This window comes from Brassica napus, chromosome C8, assembly GCF_020379485.1.
Source record: "Brassica napus cultivar Da-Ae chromosome C8, Da-Ae, whole genome shotgun sequence".
NCBI lineage: Eukaryota > Viridiplantae > Streptophyta > Magnoliopsida > Brassicales > Brassicaceae > Brassica > Brassica napus.
The window spans coordinates 8,726,472-8,747,174 of record NC_063451.1 but is presented as its reverse complement, the minus strand read 5'-3'; the positions used below and the strand labels follow the sequence as shown (position 1 = coordinate 8,747,174).

The 20,703-nt window shown below is 38.1% G+C and overlaps 1 protein-coding gene across 1 annotated transcript; it reads left to right on the top strand.

Annotated features, from left to right (window-relative positions):
- Nucleotides 1-6,710: 6,710 nt before the first annotated feature.
- On the top strand, nt 6,711-19,537 carry LOC106436380 (protein NO VEIN). The gene is made up of 13 exons (XM_013877345.3): nt 6,711-7,530; nt 7,626-7,963; nt 8,568-9,132; nt 9,297-9,404; nt 10,691-10,856; nt 11,132-12,816; nt 13,177-13,386; nt 13,613-15,850; nt 16,138-16,250; nt 16,763-17,159; nt 17,249-17,563; nt 17,810-18,067; nt 18,367-19,537. Exons 1-13 carry the CDS (start codon nt 6,805-6,807, stop codon nt 19,390-19,392), a joined length of 8,145 nt encoding a protein of 2,714 aa, XP_013732799.2. The 5' UTR covers nt 6,711-6,804; the 3' UTR covers nt 19,393-19,537.
- Nucleotides 19,538-20,703: the final 1,166 nt, after the last annotated feature.

The window sequence follows — 20,703 nt, the reverse complement described above, 5'->3', positions numbered from 1 at the left end:
CAAACTCCTCACCGCGTAATAGGCTAATGTGAGCTCGTGCACCCTAACCTTATTAGATTCCATTTTGCACAACAAAGTGTTGGCAAGGACCTTCATGAAGTAGCGCAGATTTGGGTGACGGATGTCTGTCTGAAGAGTTTTGGCGGACTCGAATTAACCGGTAGCTATGTGCTCCCAGAATGTCAAAATCCCTGGGAATTCGGGTACGATGGCGTGCTGATGCTCGTTTTCGAACCCGTAGATAGTGCAGAGAGTCGAGATAGGTACTCTGTAGCAGATGCCGCGAATGAAGAAGGTCAAGACACCCTCGTTAGCTCTCTTTTCCCTCTCGTTGGCATAATAGACGTTTACCGTGGCCATGAACTGGCGGACCAGCTCTGGGTAGAGAACCTGTGGGTTAGTGGCCAAGTTCCCCATACCCAGCTCTACGAACAAGTCCTCGAGGCCCGATTTGATGCCCAAAGCTTGGATCACGTATGGATCGACGAACCGCGTCGGCTCGATGGAGACCTTCAGCCACTCATTGTAGAATATGCTGTCATAGTCATCCCACGTGTCCACGATCGCGCGGTTTCTACATGCCGCGGTCTTCGCCGCTTTACGTGTGTCGTCCAAGCGGTCAAAGAGTGGGATAGGTTCGTCTTCGCGCTCGCATGGCCAAGGGTATTGGTCGCGAACCAGCGGTGGTGGTGGAGCTGGGCTACTGCCGCCTATGTCGAACCTTCGCTTCGTCCTCCTTTCATACATCTGCAACCAAAAACCATAAACGAAAATAGGAGTTCAGTTCGGTTTGATGGTTTGGTGCAATATCGATCGACGGAACTAGTGGATGTCGATCGATGTTTCGGTTCGACAATCGATCGATGAAACGTGTGTATCATCGGTCGATTTCACCTTCGCGGGAACCTGCAAAAACCCATTGATGCAATTCGAAGTGCATGACATATATAATTGGTTTAATCGATCAGTAGTCCCTATTCTATCACTCCTTTAGCATGAATCGATCTATAAGGGCACAAAAATCCCGGTTCTAGCTCATTCTCTATTTCAACCCTAGGAAGAACTAAAAGTTAGAAAATTCTGTGTTCATACCATGATGATGCGTGAGTTAGGCGATCTAGACGGATAGAGGGTCAAAAATCGAGTGGATTGAAATCTTCGGAATTGGCCGAAAAACGAGAGAGAAAAGAGATGGGAGTGTGTTCTTAGGGTTTTCGGGTTTGTGTGAATGTCGACTTATGTGTAGACTTAATACGAGCCCGCGTCTGTTGATTTATTATCGATCGATGACGGAGGGTCTTTCTCGATCGACAGACGGTACGTATAAATCACTCCTTTTTTTACTAAATTCTAATTATCGAAAAACTAGAAATGAGTTGCCTCCCATTCAGCGCTTATTTTAAGTCTTTAGCTTGACTCGACGTTCGATTTTCTAATTATCGGGAAGTGAGTCTAAGTTTATAGTCCCGATATTTGGCGGTTTAGCCCAATAATGCTTTACTCGTTGGCCATTTACCGTGAATTCGTCTCCTTTATTATTTATAAGCGTAATGACTCCATAAGGATTTATGTTCACAACAGTGAAAGGACTTGACCAACGAGATCGGAGTTTTCCGGGGAACAGTGTTAGCCGAGAGTTATATAGCAGCACTTGATCATTTGGTTCAAAGTGTCGGAAAATGATCTTTTTTATCGTGATATGCTTTCCTCTTTTCTTTGTATATCTTCGAACTCTTGTAGGCTAAATGTCTAATCTCATCCAGCTCGTTGAGCTGCATGAGCCTCCTTTCGGCAGCCGGTTTGATATCGAAGTTTAATAATTTAATAGCCCAGGCTGCCTTGTGTTCCAGCTCGACTGGTAAGTGACATGATTTCCCATACAGTAGGTGAAAAGGGGTGGTTCCTAAAGGAGTTTTGAACGCGGTCCGGTATGCCCAGAGTGCGTTGTCCAATTTTCTTGATTGTTCCTACAGTCTTTTTGAGATGTTCCTACAGTCTTTTCTAAGATTTCTTTGATCTGTCGATTTGAGACTTCTACCTACCCGCTTGTCTGCAGGTGGTATGGTGTAGCAACTCTATGGTGCACTCCGTTCTTCCGGAGTAGTCCTTCAAAAATCTTGTTAATGAAATGGGATCCACCGTCACTTATGACTACTCGGGGAATTCCAAATCTCGGGAAGATGATGCTTTTGAAAAGCTTAATAACGACAGACGCATCATTCGTTGGGGAAGCTACTGCTTCGATCCATTTTGACACATAATCAACAGCGACTAAGATGTACTTACTCCCGTAAGAGGAAGGGAAAGGACCCATGAAATCTATTCCCCAACAGTCAAATACTTCTACTTCTAGAATAGATTTCTGTTCCATTTCATGTCTTTTACTGATTTTTACTCTCCGTTGACATCTGTCGCATTGTGGTATGAATGCATGAGCATCGCGAAACATGGTTGGCCACCAGAATCCTGCTTGAAGGATTTTTGATACCGTTTTAAAGGTCGCAAAATACCCAGCATAATCGAATCCATTGCATTGGAATAAAATGTCGTGTATCTCAGTTTCGGCGACGCAGCGTCTATACATCCCGTCAGAGTAGTCTTTGTAGAGATATGGTTCGTCCCAGTGATATTTCCTAACTTCTCTTAAAAACTTTTTCCTTGTATAGCCTCGCAACTCTTCGGCCTCTATGTCAGCAGCTAAATAGTTTACTATATCAGTGTACCAAGGTCTGCTATTTGAACCTTGCCCAACCGCATGCACTTCCCAATATAGACTTTCATCTACGGGGGAAGCGCGGTCTGGGTACAACTCGTTGTACGCGACATTAACTTTTATATCGAAGGTGAGGGTTCTAGGATTCGTCTTTTTGCTTAGATCATCTGAAGTGTCGATCGACTTACTATCGTCGTCATCGATCGACATGGTACACCTGTAATTGATCGACATGGAATCGTTGTCGTCGATCGACAGGTCCTCGGAAGTGAGACATACATTCCCGATGAATGAATCCGTTTGGTAAACGTTTTCAGTTGGTAAGAAGTCATCGATAGGGACGTCGTTTTCTATTCTTATCCGGGAAAGATGATCTGCAACTCCGTTTTCTACTCCTCTTTTATCTTTAATCTCGATGTCGAATTCTTGAAGTAGAAGGATCCATCGCAGGAGTCGTGGTTTCGCATCTTTCTCTTGCATTTAATATGTAATTGCAGCGTGGTCAGTATGGACAATGACTCGTGAACCGACCAGATATTGGCGAAACGTTTTGAATGCATAAACTACAGCAAGAATTTCTTTTTCCGTTGTTGCGTAATTCCTTTGTGCCTCGTCGAGTGTTCGACTAGCATAATAAACTGCATGTAGCTTTTTGTCTTTCCTTTGGCCCAGAACCGCTCCTACATCGAAATCGCTTGCATTGCACATGATTTTGAAAGGAAGATTCCAGTCAGATGCTTGTACGATGGAGGCGATTATCAAGGCTTTCTTTATTTCCTCAAAAGACTTTACGCATTCTGGTGTGAAGTCGAATTTAACTTCTTTACAGAGAAGGGAAGTGAGAGGTCTAGCGATTTTGCTAAAATCTTGTATGAACCTCTTGTAAAATCCGGCATGTCCGAGAAAACTTCTCACGTCTTTTACGTTTGTGGGTGCCAGCAAACCGGTCATTACTTTAATTTTTGCCCGATCTACTTTTATTCCAGCAGCGGACACTTTATGTCCTAGGACGATTCCATCGTTAACCATAAAGTGGCATTTTTCCAATTTAGAATGAGGTTCTTTTCTTCACATCTTGCCAAGACTTTACATAGGTTATCGAGACAGTTTTTTAAACTGGATCCATATACTGAGAAATCGTCCGTAAAGACTTCCATGAAATCTTCTATCATATCAGTAAAGATTGACATCATGCATCGTTGGAAGGTGGCAGAGGCATTACAAATACCGAATGGCATTCTACGGTATGCGAATGTTCCGTAAGGGCATGTAAATGTGGTCTTTTCTTGATCGTCAAGATGTATAGGGATTTGGAAAAATCCAGAGTATCCGTCAAGAAAACAGTAATATTGGTGATTTGCCAATCTTTCCAACATTTGATCAATGAAAGGTAAAGGGAAGTGATCTTATGTGGCAGCATAAAAATCAATTGAATAAGAATCAATTGAATAAGAATCACTTAATTAGGATGTGGCTTATGTGGCATAAGAATCAATTGAATAATTTGTAAGTCCAAAATCTAATTGCTAGAAAACCTTATAGAACAAACGTGTACTGTATATGATTTATGGTATACGATAAGCAAATTGGTAAACCAAACTCGAGCATAAAAGGAAAAAAATAAATGTCTTGCATTTAAGATGGAAGACAAAAAACGTGTTTAAGTATATTCATATTCATACGTCGTCCAATACAAATACAAAATAGTATACTAAAGTTTCAACATAAAACCTTGGTAGCCTAACATATATAATCACGCTTTTCCATTATGGAATCATATATAAACGATGATGTAAATATGGAATATTTGATAATCCTATATAATCATATACAAACGGTGATATAATCTGTGAGTTTTTAAGTCTTTGATAATCCTATATAATCATACAGAGGATTATTGTTCTGTATATTTAGTGTTGGAAAACAGAAGAAGGTGTCCAATTTTGTATTGTTGATGTTGGTTCTATGTGGAAGTTATCTTTTAATTGAACCAAACAACATTCAAAAAAAAAATTGGTCGGTATAACATATTAATCTTCGCAAACCAGTATACACATTTCGAAGAAGTGTAATTTAGTTACATATAAATGATGTTTTCCTTATTAGACCAAACAATTAAATACTATTAACTTAATACTCTTATGCTTAAAATATCGAATATAATTGGCTTAATACACAATTCGGTATGAGGTAAATATAGAAAATTTATATTTAAGATGCAAAAACTTTGAAACCAAGCCAAAAATTGATAATATATTTTCGGGGAGTTAAGAAAAATTATAATAATTGAGTTCTCTATTTTTTTTATTAGTTTATGGTAATTATCAACGACGTTAACCTAACAGCAAATACTATATAAACGATTAGATATCGGCTTTAATAAAACATGAAGATATTTCAGTTTTTAAATAGAGCATTTTTCTTTTTCTTTTTTTTTACTATTTAAAATAATTATTAAACATATTAAATTAATAATAATAATTTGAATAAAATAAAAATAAGATAAATTAGGAATCCTTAATATTATTAAATAAAAAAAATATTAGTACATGTATTTGTCAACAAAAAAATAAAATTATGTTTTGTTTAATTTGATAAAAATGAAAAAAAATTAACTTAAAAAATATATTAAATTACTAAAATCAACATTTTGAGTATGAAGATCATTTCAATAAAAATAAATTATATATATAAATATTATTAATTATGCTATATAATTTACATATAAATATGAAACTATATATTAGTTAATCGTTTTATTCTGTATATATTAAATACCAAACCATATCCATATACCTCGGTTTCTTAAAAAATAACATCATTCAGTATTACTAAATTCAAACCACTTTCTCTATTACGGTTCGTTTCAGTCCTAATTGGTTTGGTTTTACCGTATTGAAAATCAGATTAAGTTTTTCTAACCGCTGATATGCTTTTCCAGCCAGTTCCGAGTTATACTAATAATCAGATTTTAATTAAACCGGTAAACCCGATCAAAACCCGTTAAAACTCGCTAAACTCGGTGATCCGATTCGATATTAAAGCCCGGTTTTCTTAAATTCAGTTTACAAGAATAAAAAATTACAAATTCTGAAAAGCTTTCATTAAAAGTTTCATATTTTTCCAATATATATCTAAATAAAATAGTTTTCATTATATTTTTATATTTTAATATTATTTTTGAAGTTTTCATTTTGTTTTCATATCAACTTTAGATTCTAATAATGATATAATGTTTATATAAATAATTTTATAGTTATACATATATATATATATATATATAGTTACTTAATTTAAAATTAGGTTAAAATTTTAAACCTGACTGAACCGGTTGGATTGGTCCGATGATTGATCCCACTAGAATGTTGAGTCAATATCAAAACATTGCTTTAAAGACTTGCCAAATTTGTAGTTGTTTTTTTAATATTTTTATTTTCCATCTTATGTAAAATTGTGAAATTGTGAAATTCGTGTAAAATCTATAAGTCCATATTGATCTGGTCCATGAAAAATTCAAAGGTTTTTCGTCTAAAATTTCAATTACAAATGGTCTCATTCCAACTTATATATGATTATATAAAAACACAGTTGTATAGATATAAAAAGATCCAACACATATACATATTTAATTTGTTAATACTATATATTTTAAATTTTAGTTATGTAAACTCATCCTGCGCAGAGCGCCGGTCTTATCCTAGTATATGATTAAAATGATGAATTAATTTTTGCACATAAAAAAATTTTGAATACAAACTGAAACCAAAATCGTACCATACAAATCACATTAGACTCGAGTCGGATTGGACACCCTAATTTTGGTAATATCCCGTAATTCACTCATGCTCGTTTTTACGTGAACACGAAAGTAGGTCAATTGGGTTTTCTTAAATACCTGCTCCATAATCCAAATCCGGTTTGGAAAAATAGATTAAAACCGGTACGATTCATCCTAAACTTTCTTTAACCCTCTGAATCGCGAACACAGAGGGACTTGTATTTATTTATAAAGACCCAACTCAGAAGCCGTTAAACCCTAACTGTCGCCTTTTCTTCTCTTTTCCAATTCGTAGCTATTCCCTCGCCGACGAATGCAAGGGAATCGCGACGGCTCGTGGTCCCAGGGCTCCTCCGGCAACGGTGGAAGCGGCAGAGGAAACGGTGGTTATCTTCCTCAATCTACGAATCTTGTGTTTCCCAATTTCAGTCTCCAACAACAACCTATTCGATACCCTCTGCCTCAGTTTCCGACGAGCTACTACCGCCCTAACTTCCCCGACTACTCCTTCGGAAACCCTAATTTCCAGAATCTCAATTTCCACCATCCCCAATTCGGCGGTGGCGGCGCGAATGTCTTCCTTCAATCCCATGTACCGAGCTTCGCCCTCCCTCCCCAGCCTCCGCCGTCTAGCAACGACATCAGTTCCTCTCAGGAACGTGGAGGAGCAATCGCAGTCGATCGCCCTTCCTCGAAACGAAGGCGCAAAGAGGGGACTGATAAAGAGGTCCCAAAATCTCTACCGATTCCTGCTACTGTAGGCGCTGATGATAGTGGTGGTTCTCGAACCCATGGAGGGACCGCTTCTTCTTCGGAGAAGCCTTCCTCGAAACAGCCGAAACGGAAAGTAGAAGTCATGCGGATTGATAAGGCTGTCAACGAGACGCGTAAGGCAGTGATTGCTGCTGGAGAGAGCGTTTCTTCTACTAGAGTCTCGAGATCGGTTCTAGAAGAACTTCAAGCTGATTCTTGGCGTACATTAGGGGTGCAGATGCAAGATGTTCCTTCTCTTCGCCAACTTATGGCCCTGGAAGGCAAGGTAAAAGCTTTACAACAGCAAGTGTGTTGTTTTTTTACCAGTGATGAAAAGGGCAAAGGTTTAGCCTTTTATGTGCGTTTCTCGATGTCTTGTAGGTTAATGCATTTATTCATTGCTATGTTGGGGCTAGAAGAATCGTGACCCTGTATGATTTGGAGATGGCAATATGTCGAAACGAGTTTGTTGATTCTTTCGATGATCTGGAACTGGGACCTTTGCTGCAACATTCACTAGTCTTGCTCTATTTTCCATCCATATCCAGCTCTAGTGGACCCGTTCAGATCACTACTGAGGAGATAATATCATTTCTTGATACCTATCTCTACACTTATATTACAGATGATGTCAAGGTCGATGAGTTCCTTAATTTCGTTGCTACTAAAAAATCAGTTGCAAGCAAAGAAAACCTTGGTGTGCGTATTCAGAGCTTACGGTATGATTTTGTTCTTTTTTTTAATTGAATTATCTAAACTTGCTTAGGAGTTTAATTATCTAAACTTGCTTAGGAGTTTAATTAGTTTGATAGTATTAAGGTTTATTTAAAAATTTACTCCCTCCCCAAATCTAGTAATTTATTCGAGAGTATTGAACTTTTGTTACTTGGCTTTTGATTTCATTCACTTTAAGTGGTGAATAAGTATCTAGTAATAGGTTGAGGACTGGAACATCAGTGATGTGCTCGGTTTGATATGTCGTTGTGATTTAGAAAGAAATGAGTCTTATCTGCATGCTCATGTATAGTTTTAGAAATTTGCTGACTAGTCATTTGAATGGAGTTTGCACATATAAGTTTTACATCCAATTCTTTATCTTTATTGCAAAATTTGCTATTGATTTGATTCCATTTCATGTTTATATTCTTTTTTCACATCTTTGTTACCGCAACAGATGTCTTTTCATAGTTCTATTGTATGAATTGGTTGCAGATGTTTTCGTATTGGCTTTTCAATGATGAATCTGCTTTTCTAAGACGCATTACCAGACGCATTCGTATGAATTGCGTTAGCTGATTATGTGATTAATGCATTTTTTTATAGGATGCATGTATCTTACATTCAAGACGCTAAGAGAAAAGAAGGTGAAACGTTGAAAATCTTACTGACTGAACTGCACCAGAAGCATAACATCCCCTCATCAAAGAAACAATCGAAAGTTAAATCCCTTACCATCTCTGAGCGCGCGGAATCATTTGCTTTACAGCATAAGGATTATTGTGGCAAGCATACAAGATTTGATTCATCAAGCTCAGAAGACAACGATAGTGTTGATTATGAGGTTCAAAATCTTAAAACTTCTGACCATACCAGTTGTTGTCCATATCCATCTGTTGCGGAAGAGATGAAGCGGCTTGGGGGCTCCGATAAGAAAAGGAAGGATGACAATCCTAGTCATGGAAAATCCAGTTCGTCCAAATCGCTTAGGAGACGCCCCACCAAATTGCTAAGAGAAAATGCGAAACGAGAGATACCTAAATCAGTAGATTATTCTGATGATAAGAAGATTTTCGGTGTCGATGAGGCTGACTTCACACTTGACGAAGGGGCTTTGAGAAAGTTCATTTCGATTTGGAAGGACCCCTGCAAAGAGCTAAGCACTTCAACTGTAAGTTCGTGTTCGGTATATCGAGGTATATCGAGATTGTATGACTGTTTGAATCATATATAAGATACATCTTTTTACTTAAATCTGAAAGAGAATTAGTTCAAGCAAGAAGCTGTGAGGCTGCATGTTTGTATATTTCCTAATACTCTCTTTTATTTTTGTAGGTTGTTGAGAAAATGCTGTCTTTTTACCACTTGGGGGGCTCTGAAGTACGAAATGAAAGAGCTAAAGCAATGTCATCATTTCCATTTGTTGGATTACTAAATGTCGCTGTGAGTGTTCATATTTGAATTTTTGCATTTTCGTTTGTGTGATTTCCCGAGATGCCCTTCTTCGTTTCCTATGCTTTAATTAGTTCAATCTAATTTTATTTCTGAAATTACCATTATGAGGGAAACTTCTTCTACTTGGTATAAAGCTGTTGGTTTTTGTTTTCCTGCTCATATTTGTGTGGCTCAAACGTATTTGCTCGAGTCTGAGACTTAGCACCCAGTTGCAAGGTCTTGGATTTGAGTTTGGCAAATGTAAAAAATTCCCTAGTTCAGCTTTGCTCTTTGATTCTGCATGTGCACATCACAATGTCACTGAGGCAGGCTGGAACAGGATAAAAATACTACTCTGTTGATAAACTAGTGTCCCTTTGTCACCATATTTTCTTTAATTAAATAATAGAAAGCTTCCAACAGCTGAGGTTGCAGATTTTCTTTCGAAATATCAATTAGGGAATATATATATAAAAACCTGGTTGTCCTTTTTATACGCCTGAATTTGACAGGGAGATTATGGCATTTTTTTTGTCAGCTGCTTTCACTTTCTTTTCATGCAAAAAGCTTCTTGTTTTGTGTTCCAGAGTTTTCTGGATTGTCTTTCTTCAGATGTCTTAGTTTCTTCCCGGCAATCAGATTTTCCCTACTGTAATAATCAGAAGAAAGTAAAACTCCAGTGGTGCAAGAAACTTTTAGGTGCAGGGGGGAATCTGTTTCCGGGATAATATCTCGTTTTTTCTTCTTGATTTTGATCATTTATTTTTGTTTTTGCTCAAGGAAAAAGTTGCAGATGTTTGCCGCAATTAAGTAGTAATATAATTTGTACCCTTTTATGGATGAGTTTTTCTATGGGGTTTCTTAGTCATTTGTACCCTTATATCCATCTTTCACATGTACAAAATCATTTTAGAAAATTGAAAAAGTCCATCTTGTTTAGCTTAATAGTGCGCTTGTTTTCTGTAGATTGACTTTTATCTTTCTCTGTAGCTTGATTCATGTGAGTTTTTGAACAGTAGATGTTATAGATGTTTCTGGAACAATGTAGATGTTTTACCAGTGTCTTCTAAATCAAAATCAGCTTTTTCAATGTGATTTTTCTGCTTATCGTGATGTGGAAAATATTATATGTTCAAGTATTCTCATTATCCTGATGTGGAAAAATATAATCTGTTCAAATGAAAGTTAACTTCCTCTGGAAGCATTCATCGTATGATATTTCATCTTAAACTAAGAAATCTACTGATGTTTTTTCTTCTTTAATTTTTTATTTCTTTCTTGTGCTGCATTTGCAGGTAACCTCAATGAGACGTGGAACGTGTGATAGTATATATGATACTTTGCAATTAGCGAGCCAAAGTGATACGACTAATCCATGCACAGGAAATCAGGTAGATGATATTAAGCCAAGCGAAGACAATGAGTTAAACAAAACTCAGCATGTTATGCTTCCAAAACACAGTGAGTATATTTTTGTTCTCTATATTCAGTACTGCTCTGTGCTTGTTGAATTTTGGTTAGTTATTTGTTTTATATCAAATTGTCTGGTCAATCACCACTGTAGCATCATGATATGTACTTTATTTGAGCAATTCAAATACTACATAATTCAACTATAATCGAATGGGAACTGTTTCCTGGAATACTTTATCTAATAAGCTTTTGTGGCACGGTGGCAGTTTTTTGTGCTCGTCATTTCTATTGCAATTTGCAATCTGATCAATTTTATCTATTAGGTAATACTGCTGAAGAAATTATCAGAAGGCTTTCCTTGCATTTTGAGCATGATCTTTCTGGAGAGAAGCTCATCAGTATCTTTAGGAAGCTGCAGACTTGCCAGATTTTGTTGGCAGAGCAGTTTCAAGTACAGGATTTTGAGTCTCTTGGTTGGGGTGAATTTTCCACTTTCTTGGAGAAACACATGTTACTGCTACCAACACAACTTCGAAGGTTTCTAGCCAGAGAATTACGGGAAGAGTATCCTCTGGAGGTCCACGTGAATGAGAATCTGTTGACTCAATTGCTATCGCAAGCTTCTGAATTTGCAGGTGGCAATGAGATATCTAGACAGATGGTGGCTCGACTGCTTGCAGAACAATTTCCAACAGTTTATCTCCAGGTTGTAGGAAAAGATTCAGAGGAAAATTTCACTGAAATCATCAGTAGCTACAAGAACAAATCTGGTTCTAAATGTCTCCTCTTTTCTTCAACATTGCTGGGAGCTGAAAAATCTTTGACCAGTAAGCATTTAGAAGAATCCCCGACAGTGGGAAATACTAGTGACTCGGGAAGCAGCCCACTGAATGCTGTTTCATCCAAAGAGATTTTAGATGTTCTGCTTAGAGCTCCGTTTTTGTCAGATTTAAATTCATGGTGTCACTGGGATCTTAAGTTTGCCCCATACGCTGGTCCTCTTATGGGGTGTTTGAATGAGATTAATTCAAAAGATCTGCTGTGTCTAGTGACAAAGGATGGTAAGATTATCCGCACAGATCCTTCTGCAACAGCAGATTCATTCTTAGAGGCTGCTCTTCAAGGGTCTGCTTACCGTACTTCTGTGCAGTTATTGTCGTTGATATCATTGAATGGACGAACACATCTACCATTTTCCCTACTAAAATGCTACGCAAAACGTGCATTTGAAGTATTTGTAGATAACCATTCCAAGGAGATGGATCTAGATGGTAGGAATTCTCTTGGGAACGTGCGCGGGCCAGTACAGTTCAGTGCTTCTTCGGACAAAGTGATAGTTGGAGAACAGAAAACTAAAGTGGGTAAAAGTGACTATGCTGCTTCAAAATTCCTTCTTGATTGTCTGGGCTATTTACCTGGGGAGTTTTGCTGTTTAGCTGCTGATGTCTTGCTATCGGGACTGCGTTCTGTTGTTAAAGATGCTCCCACAAGAGTTTTGTCTGCATGCGAGCATACAGAGCAGCGCATCATGCTGCACGATGCCGGATTGCGGCTAGGCATTGTTGAGTGGATTAATGATTACAGTAATTTTTGCTCATCATCTGTGCTAGACTCTGCAATAGTGGAAACTGCTTCGTCCAACTTAGATTCTGGCGCAGGTTTTGTTCAAGAACTGGAGGACCCAATTCATACCGACGAAAGTTGCATGATCGTATCAGAGACACTGTGTGAAGATAATAAAGAGCCTCATGGATCTTGTCACACTTTTGGTGGTGCTGGGGATTTATGTGATTCTGTTGGGGAGGCATTTACCCAAACTGCACCTGAGTTTCATGATAATCCAGCCTCAGTTATTGATTTAATCAGACGGGATGAGTTTGGGCTGGATTCAAGTTCTTCTGGTGCCGAGACCAGTATGTTGCAGAAACAACATGCTCGGTTAGGAAGAGCACTTCAGTGTTTGTCCCAGGAATTGTATTCTCAGGATTCACACTTTATTCTTGAACTCGTGAGTATTATTTCCTTATTTCTTTCTTTGTTCATCATCTTCTTAGAAGCATATTAATCGAGTTTGTTTTAATACACAATTGGTCAATTCTTATGCATTGTGTATCCTATAATCGAGTTCTAGCGTGCCCTAAATGATTAGTAATTAGGCGGTACTGTTATGCTGTCAACTGGTAGATGTTTCAGTTATCGTTATCCTTGTAATGGGAGAGGGATAATGAGTAGTCAAATGTTTGTTTGTCCTGGGAGGGACTTTAATGGTTCTCGTCTGTTGAAGAAAATAGATAGATAATATCACAGGTTGTTAGATGTTGTCTTTATCACTTTTCATCATCTTACTTTCCTGCTATTGTTGCTTCAGGTTCAAAATGCTGATGACAATAAGTACCCTGAACATGTGGAACCCACACTCACATTCATTCTTCAGAAGACTGGGATTGTTGTATTAAACAACGAGTGTGGTTTCATGCCTGAGAACATTCAGGCCTTGTGTGATGTTGGTCGATCAACAAAGAAAGGATCTGGTGGATACATAGGGAAGAAAGGAATTGGCTTCAAGTCAGTGTTTCGGGTATGTGCAAAGAAAATTCATTGTATAGATTATGATTTTGTTCTTTATGTGAATGCTACTATGGAACCCATGCTTAAATGAGGTAGGATTGGCCATGGGAATAGCTATTACGAAACAAGTCAGCTTGAAAGACGTATATGAGCGTTAACGCCAAGTGATAGAAAGATTATAGCAATTTCTTTCTTAAATAACTACTTATAATATTTTTGCTTGGTTTCGCTTCCAGGTTTCTGATGCTCCCGAGATCCACTCAAATGGTTTCCATTTCAAGTTTGATATAAGTGAGGGTCAGATTGGATACATTTTACCGACTGTTGTACCTCCACATGATGTCGAATCACTTACCAGCATGCTATCTGGCCGTGCTTTACAACTGAAAGATGCAAAATGGAACACCTGCATTGCACTTCCTTTCAGAGCCCTTGATTTCGAAATAACAACAGTGAATCACATTGAACCTATGTTTTCAGACCTTCATCCTTCTTTATTACTCTTCCTACATCGCCTCCAGTGCATAGTATACAGAAACATGCTTGACGATTCTCTCTTGGTCATGAGGAAAGAGGTTGTGAGCAAAAATATCGTAAAGGTTTCATGTGGGGAAAATAGCATGACATGGTTTGTAGCATCAGAGAAATTAAAGTCTGCTCTTCGTGATGACGTTCAGACAACAGAGATTTCCATAGGATTTACTCTTGACATGCTAGAAGATGGAACTTACAGATCTTGTATGATTCAAGAACCCGTTTTTGCTTTTCTTCCTCTAAGAACTTATGGTTTGAAATTTATTCTACAAGGGGATTTCATCCTTACATCGTCAAGGGAGGATGTTGATGAGGATAGTCCTTGGAACCAGTGGTTGTTGTCAGAATTTCCGGGTTTGTTTGTTGGTGCTCTAGGGTATTTTTGCAGTCTCCCTTCTTTCGACCAGAATCTGGGTAAAGCTGTGTCCTCATACATGCAGCTTGTGCCTCTCGTTGGGGAAGTGCATGGGTTCTTTTCTTCTCTCCCTCGTTCCATTATATCTAGATTGAGAACAACAAATTGCTTGCTGCTTGATGGAGATGGTGAACAATGGGTTCCTCCTTGCAAGGTTTTAAGAAACTGGAATGAAAAGATAAGGGTTCTTCTTAACGATGGATTGCTTCAAGAGCATCTTGCTCTGGGTTTTTTGGACAAAGATATAGTTTTGTCAGATTCCCTGTCAAGGGCACTGGGCATTGAAGATTATGGACCAAAGACTTTAGTGCAGATTCTTTCTTCATTGAGTCACAAGAAAGATTGTTTGCAATCAATGGGCTTTGCATGGTTATCGTCTTTTCTTACTGAACTATACATAGTATCCCGTTCTTCTGGGCATGGTAATGTAGAATTAGGTATAGATAAGACTCTTATGGACAGCCTTCGTAAGATCCCATTCATACCCCTGTCAAATGGTAAGTTCACCTCTTTAGATGAAGGCGCAGTCTGGTTGCACCATGAGACATCTGGGTCTGACGTTGGCGATGTATTTGAAGCATTTCCTATGTTATATGGAAATCTCCGAACCGTTGATCATTCCTTTCTCTTGGCGACCTCTGTTGGTGAAAAATCCACTGCAGATGACCTCATAAACATGCTTTCTGTAATTGGCATTCAAAAGCTGTCAGCACATGAAATCATCAAAGTGCATATATTACCAGCCTTTGAGGCGAAGAATAGAGGTACACCGGAGGGTTTGATGGTAGATTACTTATGTTTTGTAATGACACATCTACGATCCAGCTGCCATGTTTGTCAGAGCGAGAGGAATTACATAATATCTGAGCTGAGAAGCAAAGCTCTGATATTGACAAATTATGGGTTAAAACAGCTAGGTGAGGCGTCAATTCATTTCGGTGAAGAATTTGGAAACCAGGTTAACATGAAGAAGCTTACCAAAACCTTGGATATATTGTGGCATGTGGTTGATGGTACCTACTTGAAACATCCAGCATCAAAGCTCTATGCATGCGGGATGAAGGAGTGGCGGGGTTTTTTTCAAGAGGTTGGGATATCCGATTTTGTTCAAGTGGTTCAAGTTGAAAAGAGCATTGCTGAATTCTACACTGTTTCACGCTGTGAAAAGTATGATACCAACTTGTTATCTCCCGGATTGGCTGCTATAGACTGGGAATCTCCGGAACTCGCTGTTCTCTTGTCTCTCCTGCACAAAAGTAATTGCCGTGAAGGTTGCAAGTATCTTCTGGAAGTCGTTGATAGACTGTGGGATAATTGCTACCATGACAAAACAACTGTTAACTATAACTCGGGCACGCATGGTGTCATCAGATCATCAGAATCTTCATTTATGAGGGTAATTTGTGTTTCTCAGTGGATAGTTTCAAGCATGGACAACAAGTTGCATCTTGCGAAAGATCTCTATCATGATTGTGATGATGTGCGGTCAATACTTGGCATGAATGCTCCCTATGCAGTTCCGAAGGTTGGTTTTGTCTTTGTCTTACTAATGTTATAACGTGCTTTTGCTATTACAACTGTTAGTTCCGAAAGCAGTGGATAAATTGGCTTTTGAGTGAGTCTTTTCTAATGGACCTATAAGAAGTACATAGAAGGTCTTGAAATTTATTTAGAGATGTGGGTGTTGTTTTAATATCTTAAACCTTGCTTGGATTGATTACTACCATATGGACCTCCTAGCGGAGGAGTTCTTTCATCTCTTTGTTTAACCTTCTTTCTTCAGTCATCTATACTTGGATTATTGTGGAACAGGTTACGAGTGTCAAGTTACTTAATGATATTGGTTTCAAGACCAAAGTTTCCCTCGATGATGCTCTGGAAATCCTAGAAACTTGGGTGCACTGTGGAGACTCTTTCAAATCAAGGTACAACTCTACGGTTATGAAATAATTTTAAGTTTGTGCTTTTATCTTTTTGTGCACTACCTCTTATTTCTTCTAGAATAGTTTTCTGATTCTAACTTCATTCCTCCAGCTTCTTAAGTACTTCATCTGGTGTCATCTTAAGTTACTTTCTTTCGACATCATTAAAATAAGGAGTTCTTAAACTACTGTTCTCTGTCGTGCATGATATTTTGCGGTGCTTTGATTCCTTCTCCGCACTAAGAACATTAGGTCTGATGACATTAGAACTGAGTTCTACAGTTTTCTTAATACCCTATTATGTGTAGAGACCATAGGCTTTAGATAAATTGTCATTTAATGTATTTTGGAACGAGCTGTTCTTGTTTTCTATGTTATTGCGACATTCTTCTTCCAGTCAAGTGTTTGTTTTTCTACCTCCTTTGTGTGACACCAAAAACTCATGATGATGATGCGAGACATTCAGGTCGTCGCGGATTTTCTAACAGTATACAACGCTGTCTTTTCTTTTGCAGCATCTCTCAGGTTACCAGATTTTACAAGTTTTTGTGGAATGAAATGGCTGATTCAAAGCAGAAAATTACTGAAAAGCTCCATGCTCTCCCTTTTGTATTTGTCCCGAATCAAAATGGAAGTAGGCAAAATGATCTGATATCTGGAATATTCTTGTCACATAATGATGTTTACTGGAATGATTCTGCTGGCGTTTTAGATGAGATAAAAGAGATCAGTTCGCAGATCAGCGGTGTTGTGGAATCATTGCGTAGGAAAACATTGTGCAATATCTATTCAGGTCTCCATGATTTTTTTGTGAATGGGTGTGGAGTATCTGAGACGCCTTCTTTTCAAGAGTACCTTAAAATTCTAGGGCAATTCGCACATTATGTGTCACCCTCATGTGCTGCCAAGGCTGTAAGTTATTTACTTCAAAATAAATCACTCTCGTCTTGTTTATCTTCTATCTATATTCTTCTTTGCTAAAGTGTCAAGTTCATGTCTAGGTCTTCAAAATTTTCCTGAAGTGGAGTGATGACTTGAAATCTGGTAAATCTGCCGAAGATGTTGTTCACTTTAAAGAGAAACTTTCAGAGGTCGACTACACTGTGCTTCCTACTGAAAGTGATAAGTGGATTTCCTTACACTCCTCGTTCGGTCTCGTATGTTGGTGTGATTGTGAGAAGTTAAAGAAGAGATTTAAAAAGAAGGATAATATTCAGTTTATTTACTTCGGGGAAAATACTGACGAAGAGAAAGAACTGCTTCACACAAAAGTATCTGTGCTGATGCAGAGCTTGGGCATTCCAAGTATTTCTGAGGTAACTAATCTTCACCTTGCACAATGATATATTGAATTTACATACATCTAGGAGGGGGTCTGAGGGACATTGGATTTGATATAAACGGCATGAATTGTGTTTCACTTACTCCAAAACCACCGTTCTTGTAGTGTAGACGTTTACCAGTGTAGAACTTGTATATGTGTTGCCTTTACATATTGTGTAACACTAGTTTCAATGGCGTCACCTCAAATTCACTCTGTGAATGTTTACATTTTTTTCCAGGTGGTACAGCGCGAAGCAAAATATGAAGGTTTGCAAGATAACAGTGTAACCGTGTCACTTGTGAACTGGTCTCTGCCTTATGCTCAGCGATATATTTTTACTCTCCATCATGAGAAGTATACCCAAACAAAAAAGACTGTATATAGTCAAGTCAAGCGCCTACAAGTCTTTGTCGTTGAGAAGTTATGCTATAAGAATGTCATACCACAATATGATATTTTCTCTAAAAAGGAGTACAAATGTAGCTCTCTTTTGCAGGTATGTCTTCTTTCACCATCGTTTCTTGCAGTAATTTATCCAGTGTATTTTGGGATTACAGGGCTGTGACATTGTCTTTGTGGTTATTTGAAACTCCTCTCTGTTTATTTGCAAGTAGATCTTTGCTTCTATCGTACCCTCTTGACTGGAACAGTGATTTCATAATACCTCAACTGCTTTTTCCAAATCTGGAAAATTAGCATGTGCTTCGTTATTGATATTTTGACCAACTTCAGTGTGATACGATGCAATGGTGATGAATTAGTTGTATGTTTGTGTTTTGATTTTGTTGTCTTCAGGATAAAGCTCTGTACACAACACCATGTCTGGATTCCCATTCCTTGTTCATGGAACTGTCTCGTTTGTTTTTCAACGGGGTTCCTGATCTGCATTTGGCAAATTTCCTTCACTTGATCCAAACAATGGCAGAATCTGGCTTGAGCGAGGGTCAAATGGAATCATTCATTGTGAACAGTCAAAAAGTTCAGAAGATTCCTGAAGGTGAAAAGATCTGGTCCCTAAAATCTGCTCTTAAAGCCAAGAAGAAAGCTGGGATAAGCTTGAGCTGGATACCTTCAAGTTCCAAAAGAAGACATGGTTCTAGCGAGCTCCATGTTGATGATTCTAAGCAAGAGTTGGCCTCCGGTCATGTTAGTAGCAGCGAAGAGGATGTAGCGGAGTCGTTTAAGGAACAAATACCCATCCAGACGGCCGATACAAACTTGGTTGCTGGATATGATAATAGTGCAGGCACAAGTTCACTAGCTAGTCAGCCAAACCCATTATATTCTATGCATATGGAGAGTGGCTCAACCTCAGGGAATCAAGCTACTTTCAACCTCAATCCAAACCTTCTTCATGGATGGAACAATTCCTTCTCAGCAGACTTCAGCGAAAGAGATCAACTTCATACGGGCACACCTTGGGCTGCGCAAGCGCAACAGACGGGTAGGAAAGGAGAAGAAATCGCTTACAGATACTTTGCTGCAACATACCCCAAGGAGGCTAAGGTCAGATGGGTTAATGAGCAGAGCGAAACCGGTTTACCTTACGACCTGTTGATCGAAAACGAAGGTGGTAAACTAGAGTACGTAGAGGTGAAAGCGACGGTATCTTCACGGAAAGATTATTTCAATTTGACAGTGAGAGAATGGCAATTTGCAAATGAGAAAGGAGAGAGTTACATAATTGCTCATGTGTTGTTAGGAAACAGCAATGCCATCCTCACACAGCATAGGAACCCTGTCAAGTTATGCCAAGAAGGTAATCTTCGGTTGTTGATTCTCATGCCTAACAAGCGAAACGAGGTCAATGTTTCGTTTTAGATTCTTTTCTTTTCATTTATTTTACTTAAGATGTGGGTTGTCTTAGTAGCAAAGATACAAAACAGCATCACATTTAGTTCTAATTTTTGTAGCCATCCAGTGATGTTTATCAAGAAATATATTAATGTGTTTTCTTTCACAAAAATGCTAAGAGAGATGATATAAAAATGAGTGAGACTGATGGAAAAGAAAAAATTTTGGTTAGATACGGTCAAATGTTGATTTTGTTACGATGGTCGAACTTGTGCATAGCGAGACCTGTCATGATATCCATGAATTTTAGGGATGTTATCATGGGTAAAATAACCCGGCCCGAACCGAAATTAAACCTGTCCAAAAAATATCCTAAACTAAAAAATCCGAAAAAACCCAGGTATCATTAGGATAACCCGAAAACCCATAGAATTTTAGGGTTACCCATGAGTACCCGCGAAAAACCCTTTAATTAAAAATTTATGGTTTTAAACTAAATTTACAGTAATTATGTATATATTGAATATTTAATTTTAATAATTTTTATATAAGTTAATTAATTTTCAATTTGCAAATTTGTTTTCTGTAAAAAGCAACAAGTAAGTTCTTGGGCTTTTTGCAGAATTGACCTATAACTTAAAGTCAAACACAAAACTAACCTCCTTTTTTTTTTGAAAATTGGTTTTGCCCTATTCACCACACAAGTTCATATAATTTACGAAAATGCCATCAATTTTTTTTTCTTTTTTTTTTCGAAAATGATATTTTTACTCTCTCACCCTCATCATCTTCAAGTAATTACAAGATTGCCATTGTCATCAATACCACAACCACCATGAACAACCAATTTGAAGCTCTTAATGCTCCCAAAATCGATTTACCCTTCTTCTTTTTCCATTCTTGTGAACTAAACACAACATATCTCTCACTTTCTCTCCACAATGAGCTAAAAAAACTCAAGATTTTGATTCTAAATTTTTTATGGTTCATAGAGTCATAGAAGCTAACGATTCTGGGTGGGTTACTTTCGTTTGTGATTCTGTGTGCTTGGAGAAGCCTTATGTATGCTAAGGAACTTATCTCACCAATTTAAGGTATGACATCGAGTTTTTTTCCAGATCTGTTCGTCAGACGACTTACTTGGGAAGTCGTCTGGCTGTAGACATACCTGGAAGTCGTCTGGTCAACGCAGAGGTTATTTTTGCAATTGACTTTGAAATCTGTAACCTGAGACGACTGAAAGTTAAGTCGTCTGTTTTTGTTTGGTTTCAAAAAAAATTCCAAAGAACCTAGACGACTTACATTTCAGTCGTCATAGGTTAGTTTTGCATTTGACTG

What these genes read in the sequence shown, in the direction of transcription:
- LOC106436380 (XM_013877345.3), top strand. Translation starts at nt 6,805, where the DNA reads ATGCAAGGGAATCGCGACGGCTCGTGGTCCCAGGGCTCCTCCGGCAAC. An exon ending in TTGGATTACTAAATGTCGCT is followed by an intron (nt 9,405 to 10,690) that starts GTGAGTGTTCAT and finishes CTGCATTTGCAG; the next exon opens with GTAACCTCAATGAGACGTGG. An exon ending in CTCCCTATGCAGTTCCGAAG is followed by an intron (nt 15,851 to 16,137) that starts GTTGGTTTTGTC and finishes ATTGTGGAACAG; the next exon opens with GTTACGAGTGTCAAGTTACT.